This window comes from Leptonychotes weddellii, unplaced genomic scaffold (assembly GCF_054177405.1).
Source record: "Leptonychotes weddellii isolate Sample4059 unplaced genomic scaffold, ASM5417740v2 HiC_scaffold_10914, whole genome shotgun sequence".
Taxonomy (NCBI): domain Eukaryota; kingdom Metazoa; phylum Chordata; class Mammalia; order Carnivora; family Phocidae; genus Leptonychotes; species Leptonychotes weddellii.
Window position 1 is genome coordinate 1 of NW_027686386.1, and position 7,135 is coordinate 7,135.

General features: G+C 50.0%; 1 protein-coding gene and 1 long non-coding RNA gene across 2 annotated transcripts; one reads left to right on the plus strand and one right to left on the minus strand.

Annotated features, from left to right (window-relative positions):
• Positions 1-1,800: 1,800 nt before the first annotated feature.
• LOC145718114 (uncharacterized) lies at positions 1,801-3,987 on the minus strand. Its single transcript, XR_014141591.1, has 2 exons — positions 3,851-3,987; positions 1,801-2,091 (listed from the first exon to the last, which is right to left on the minus strand). It is a non-coding gene; the product is annotated as an uncharacterized LOC145718114 (long non-coding RNA).
• Positions 1,912-5,224, plus strand: LOC145718113 (sodium channel protein type 10 subunit alpha-like). The gene is made up of 2 exons (XM_081809555.1): positions 1,912-2,325; positions 3,831-5,224. Exons 1-2 carry the CDS (start codon positions 1,912-1,914, stop codon positions 4,062-4,064), a joined length of 648 nt encoding a protein of 215 aa, XP_081665681.1. The 3' UTR covers positions 4,065-5,224.
• Positions 5,225-7,135: the final 1,911 nt, after the last annotated feature.

Below are 7,135 nucleotides of genomic sequence, written 5' to 3' on the forward strand. Positions count from 1 at the left end.
TTTCTACTCCCCTGCCTGATCACATTCTCTCCTTTTTCTTTTTCTTTTTTTTTAAATCCTCTTCTTTCTTTTTTCAAACAACTTCTTATCAATTCCTTTATAAAATTTTTTATAATTTCCATCTTTACACTCATATTCCATCCCTTCATCATATCAACCCTTATTTTTGTACATATATAAGTTTTTCTTTCTTTAAAATTTTGGGAGGCACTTTCTTCTAACAGACCAAAATACACCCAAAATCTAGTGTGTGGCACTGATCTATGTACCAGCCTGATCATATTTGATCATATTCTGTTTTTTTGTTTTGTTTTGTTCTGTTTTTGTTTGTTTTTATCTTTATCTATCAATGCACAGAAGTCAGTGTTATGCACAAACAATGCCCCCAAGCCCCTAGATATCTCTATAACAGCAAGCACAGGGATCTTATTCTCTTGCCTTCTGAAAAGACAACAAAAGAATTCATAGAGGATCACTCAGTTCATGCCCTCTAATGACAATTACACACAATTTGCTTGCAGTTTAACATAAGCTTAATTATGGACAACAAATTGCTACCTAACAGGACTCTAATATTAATTTCTAAACTCCCCACCCCCACCCCAACTAACTAAGGAACCAGTGGAAACTTCGATTTAATTAAGGCAAGAGTCAAAGCCTGGCCCTTTGCTTATGGCCAGTGAGCATGCCCATGTGTCCCTCACTGTCCCCAGTCATGCCCCACAAGGATCCTACTTCAGTCTCTGCCTTTGTACTTGTCCAGAGTTTACTGTGACAGTGGAAACCTGTAGCAATGATGCTGCTAAGGAAACTTGGCATTCTCCCAATACCCTCTGCAAAAGGGCTCCATCTAGTTTCCAATGCTGAGGGTTTGTTTGGGCTTATGTGCTGCCTCTGTTTAGTCTACAAAACTGGTGTTTTAGGCTCTGCTTCCAGTATGAGGAGAATAAATTCAGGTTGGGTCTGCACACCCGCCCCATCACAAAGAGAAGTGGGAATGGAACTGCCCATATGAGAGGATTAAACCTCTCTCAGGGCTTACTGCTGTGTGGCTGCTAAAACTATTGTTGCACTCTTCTGTTCAGCATTGCATCTTAACCCCTAGGCCAGAGCCAGACTCTTTCTAGATGCTCCATAAATACCCATGACAGCAGAACCCAGATATTTCTTTCTAACAAACTAAAGAACCGCACAAATGTATTTTTTAAATGTTTACACATCTATATGCATAGTGTTTATGCTCCCTTGTGGGACTTAGCACGTTAGGGTTTACAACGAAGGCTTTTTAGATCTTTGCCTATTCTTTGTAACTAAGCCATTAGTTCCATGAGGGCAGGAGCCCACATATCTCTCTCCATACACCCCACAGGTTCACACAGCGCCAGGCACATGCATGGCTGGCATTCAATGACGTGAGTACTTTGGTTGGCCAACTAAACAAACATGTGAATGCTGGGTCCATGAAACCATATACTTGCCATTTCAGAGTTGGTGGTGGTTGCAGAAGCTGTCCGTGGCCCCAAGATGAGAAATACCCCAAGATATGACTCACCAATACCTCTCAAATACAGTGGGTCCTGATCTCCCTGCAGATGGCTAAGCTTACTCCCGGTCAAAAGCTGATCATTCTCACTTACTTGTGAGTTCCATCATACCCCCATGGAATAGGCCAACATTCAGGAAGCCTGTGGCTACAGAATAGCATACATATGGCGAGACCACCACCCCACTATAAAACTCCTGACTGCCACAGTTGCTGAAGAGTGTTGATACATGAGGACCCATAGAAGGCTGGTCATATTTTCCAGACAGAAAGGTCTCGAAAAGCAGCTTCCTGGGAGCACCCCCATCTTAACGAAATGAGCTGCCTTGTGCTTCTCCCTGACCCTTGGTTTCAGGTCAAGACTGGAGATGAAAGGTGATGAGAAGAACAGCCAGGACATGACAGTCTCTGTTTCTCTGCAGCTGTGGGTCTTCAAGCTAGCCAAGTCCTGGCCAACCTTAAACACGCTCATCAAGATCATCGGGAACTCGGTGGGAGCGCTGGGGAACCTCACCATCATCCTGGCCATCATTGTCTTTGTCTTCGCTCTGGTGGGCAAGCAGATACTTGGGGATAATTACTGGGACAACCGGCATAATATCTCCGCGCCCAATGAAGAATGGCCACGCTGGCACATGCACGACTTCTTCCACTCCTTCCTCATCATCTTCCGGATCCTGTGTGGAGAGTGGATCGAGAACATGTGGGCCTGCATGGAAGTTGGCCAGAAATCCATATGCCTCATCCTTTTCTTGACAGTGATGCTGCTGGGGGACCTGGTGGTAAGTGCTGTCTTGGGGGCCATGGAGGAGACTTATGGGTTATCCTAAAAAGCTTTGAGGTTGCACATTTTTATGCCCCCATCATACCTCCCAGGCTGTAATTCTTCAAACTTTGCAAAGTCATGTGGGGCTGTTCTAAGAACTGTCCCATGGGGGAGGTAACTTGACTTGCTGGTGTGAGCACATAGGAGAGGGATGGAAAGACCTGTTTAGAATCCCAGTTCTACCACTAGTAAGGCTGGAAGACCCAGCACAAGAGACAATCTCCAGCTTTAATTTCCTTACAATCAAGAAAATAGTGCTTACTCAGAGGCTTACCCGGGGAATGAAATTACAGGAGATGACACAGGCAAATTGCCTAGTGCAGTGTCTAGGCCACAACAGGAACTCAGTAACTGTTAGCTGTCAGTCGTTGAAGAAAAATTTCCTTCCCCACTCTAGGGGTTCTCAGAAGATATTTTTCTCTAGTGCTGTGAGAGCTGACTGCTTTCTCTAAGATACACAGGTCCTAGCTAAGAGCAGGAGGGTGGGCACTATGGGACAAGATGAAAGAGAGAAGCTGGGTCATGGGCCACATCCAATGCCACAATGTCAATAACAAAATCCACTTCCACATTTGGGGGAGCCCCATTTGGCCCCAGCACCCCTTCTCTATCCTAGTTGGCCCCTTGCCCTCAGCTCACCCTCACCCACTGTGGTTCTAGGCACCCTTGCTGCACCAGCACTGGCTACTGGAGGGGGACATATGGACCCTCAGAAGTCCCTTTCTTACTGCCCTGAAAGTCAACCAACTTGGATTATTTTCCTGTATGAGTTTTACAGACACAAGATAGCTAAACCAGGAGAGATGAAACAACAAATCCAGACTTTTCAATCTTTCCCACCTGGGGCATGGAGCCACAGATGCCTTCCCCCCCATTCCTGAGTTAGGGGGTTGGCTGAAGATCCTTTCTTCCAGGCTGAGGTCAGCAGGCCTGCAGAGCTACAGGGGCCCCGAACCCTCAGGCAGGAAGTTTCCCTTCCTGAGCACTTTTACAGCCCTCGGGTAGTTTCCTCTTCACAACCACTCCAAAAGGGAGGGAGTCCCCACTTCTAGCTCATGGGGGAAGAACATGAAGTTGGAAACAGCAAGGAGATTGCCCAGGATCCCAGAGTGAGGAAAAGAACCCAGGGCTTTGGCAGATGACAGTGGCCTCAGGGTAGACCCATACGTGTTCCTCTCCCTTATCCCTGAACGTCCCTTGGTTTGGCAGGGGTGATCCTTCTCTATGACAGAAAATGTGCTTCCAAGCCTTGTTCACATGAGGCAGGTCGCCTGGGACATCTGCAAGACTCCCTTCAGTGGCTTTCAAAATGTCCATTCCCCCAAGAGGGAAAGCATGTTGGGTGGGCAGGGAGAGGCCCAGGTGTGGCTGTCCTGCCCTCTGGCTGCCAACCTGGCAGACTATGGAGGGACTCAGCTCGTCGTTGGTCGAGCCATCTTTGCTTCCACTCCTTCTCTCCAGGTGCTCAACCTGTTCCTCACCTTGCTGCTGAACTCCTTCAGTGCCGACAACCTTGTAGCTCCAAATGAAGACAGGGAGGTGAACAACCTGCAGGTCGCCCTGGCATGGATCCAGGATTGGCCATCATACCAGAAAGGCCATTTGCAGCTTCTTCACCAGGCCTTGCCTGCTGCCCTGGCCCAAGACAGAGCCCCAGCTGATGGTGAAACTCCCCCTCTCCAGCTCCAAAGCTGAGAACCACATTGCTGCTGATACAGCTGTGGGGAGCCCCAGAGGGCTTCCAGTGTCCAGAGGCCCCAGGGATGACCACAATGACGTCATCACCAATGCTAACATATGGGTCTCTCTGTCCATTGCCGAAGGCAAATCTGACCCCAATGAACTGGAGGAGGATGGTGAGGAGGATGCTCGGAGCTCCCAGCAGGAAGTGATCCCTCAAGGGCCGGTGAGAGTCCTCACATGGGACAGGCTCAGGGCTGGAGTGACAGGGGCAGAAGGGAAATTAGAATAAGGAGGTTTTCCAACATCAGGACTGGCACAGCCTGGATGAGCCCCGGGCAAGCCAAGCATAGGAGCACTTGATGTCAGGAAGCAAATACCATGCCAAGCTTTCTGGAGGACGTGGCATTTGAGCAGGGCCTTGAAACAAAGGGTCAGAATTCCCCAGCAAGCAGAGAGCAGGGACAACACCTTAGTCCCAGACCACTTTGACGTTCTTGGGATTGTCTTTCACACAACTGCCCCGCTTATTTCACCCAACTCGGACTCTGTGCCTGAGATGCTAACAAGACTCCTCTAAGAACAGATGTTGTCCAAGAGCGAGATTTATCTGATCTTCATCGGAAGCCTAGGGAGTCCTGCTCATTATGTGACTCATTTATCCAGCCTTTCCCAACAAAGGATGTCACAGGGAAATGACACTTCTGCACAATATGGGAAGGCAGGGGTCCCTGTGGGGTCTGGAGACAGGCAGGGCTGATGGCCAGGCCACTAACTGGCCTCAGACGGCTCTGCTTTGAGTCCGTAGCTCTACCACAGCCTTCTTCTCCTGCAGCTGTCACTTCTCGTGTGTTCCAGCAGCTGCTATTATCAGCTGCCATATTTTACATGCATATTTTACATGTGTGGGTGACAGCCGAGGGCAGGGCGTCACCATCCCCGGGATAAAGGACATGAACTCTGTGACGACTGCCTCCACTCAGACGCATTTTCAGTTACTTTGGGGTTCTTGGGGGACTTCAGATGGCCAAGTTTGCCACCTCTCTGACCTCTGGACAAGTAATAATGGTCATGGCTAACATCTATTGAGCCAAGCACTTCATGCCAAGTGTTATACAAGCATTCACCTATTTAGTCATCAAAAGCACTGAATAAAGTAGATTTTGCCTTCTCAATTTTGCAGGTGGGAAAAATGGAGATCAGGTTGAATTTATTTGCGTAAAGCCACATAGCTTGTAAGGAATGGAGTCGAGAGTTAAACAGACATGGTTAGAGAGACTCCGGGCTCACTTCTTTTTTTTTTTTTTTCTTATTTATTTGAGACAGAGAGAATGAGAGACAGAGAGCATGAGAGGGAGGAGGGTCAGAGGGAGAAGCAGACTCCCTACTGAGCAGGGAGCCCGATGCGGGACTTGATCCCGGGACTCCAGGATCATGACCTGAGCCGAAGGCAGTCGCATAACCAACTAAGCCACCCAGGCGCCCCTGAGCTCACTTCTTACAAGCGTGTGTGTATGGATGCATGTACATATGCTGCAGAGATTAGGTCCTTAGCTCTGGCAGACTATGAGGTGCAGGATGTTTTCAAACTGAGAAGCAGTCAGCTGAGGGTGGGCACAGGTGCCCAGATGGGACCCTCGCTCACTAGCAGGAGCACCTGGCAGCCAGGAGCCCAGGCTCTGGAATGTCCTCTGAGGACCTGGCTTCCCACGTGGGTGAGAAGTGGAAAGATGAGGCTGCTGCCCAGGCCCCTGCATAGGTAGGTATGTGAGCTTCCAGGAGAGGCTGAACAGCCTGCCAGATCCTGACCAGTGTGATGGTAGGGGCTGGCGGATGGGGTGGCTCAGGAAGTGGTATTTCAGACTGCAGTCGCCCACATAACCTCACATCTCATGGTGACTAGTGTTCAGGTCCGTCCTAACCTCTGGGCTGGTCAGCACAATTTCAGTGGAAAGAAGGGGGTTCCTCAAGATGGGGGGGTAGGGAGTGATGAGGATGAGATCCTCCACCTCTCTGAGTTTCCTTGTCTTCATCTCTGAAACTGAATGGTAATGCCTACCTGGTAGGACTCTTTTGGAGCTTAAACAAAATGCTGCTTGTCAAGGGTTTCATTCCTGCCTGAGATGGAATAAGTGCCCAGAAAATGACAGCCAAGAAACAAGAGAACAAAAGAATGCGCGGAGAAAGTGTGTTTCTGAGGGGAAAGATGCCGGAGAAGTAGGGGACCCGATTTCAACTGGTCCCCAGAATTGAGCTGGATATCTACCAGACCACTCTGAGCACCCACGAAACCAGCCTGAGATGTAAGAAGATCTGGATCTCTACAAACAGAATATCGCAGGCGGTTGGTTTTGAGGTACGAAGCGGAGAGCCGTGATCCTGTGGGCAGATATCAGAGGATAAACGGCGGCGGGAGGGTACCTGGCTGTGGGGATCCTACACCGCTGGTGAGTGACAGCCTCGCACGCTGCAGACAGGGCACAGATTCGCAGACTGGTAGCATCGGGAAAGGACTTTAGGGCAGCTCCCGGGGTGGAAAACCAGACCGGTGGGGTCCCGCGCACGTGAACTACAGCCCCCAGGACGGAAACCCAGTGTGCCGGGATCGTGCCAGTGAAGTGCAACCCCCGGGGTGGAAACCCCGATTGGTGGAGTCGCGCACGCGCGAATTGGGAGCGGCTGACGCTTTTAGAAGCACAAAGGGCAGAGACGTGCCCCGACCTGGAGGCAGGACTGGGAGCGCTGTGGAGGGGCGCACAACCCAGGACACTGCAGTTTATAGCAGCACGGACAGAAATGGAGATGGTGTGGCCTGGAGAGCTCACTGAAGAACAGACTGTGGTCTCTCTGCTCTGAGGCAGAGGGTTGGAAACGGTCTCTTCTGCTCTGACTCGCGGAAGAGACGCAGAAAGCTGCCAGGGAAAGGCGCCAGAGAACAAAAGCCCCAAAGACTGATTCCCACTGAGCCCATCCCCCACCACAGGGGCGCAGGGCAACTCCACCCAAACAGGGTTGCCTGAGTAACAGCGCGGCAGGCCCCTTCTTCAGAAGACAGGCTGGGAAAATAAGAGGCCAGCAACCCTAAG

Bases quoted from the DNA above. Each gene is read 5' to 3' on its own strand.
- LOC145718113 (XM_081809555.1), top strand. From the start codon at position 1,912: ATGAAAGGTGATGAGAAGAACAGCCAGGACATGACAGTCTCTGTTTCT. The intron at 2,326-3,830 runs GTAAGTGCTGTC...CCTTCTCTCCAG, and splicing joins TGCTGCTGGGGGACCTGGTG to GTGCTCAACCTGTTCCTCAC.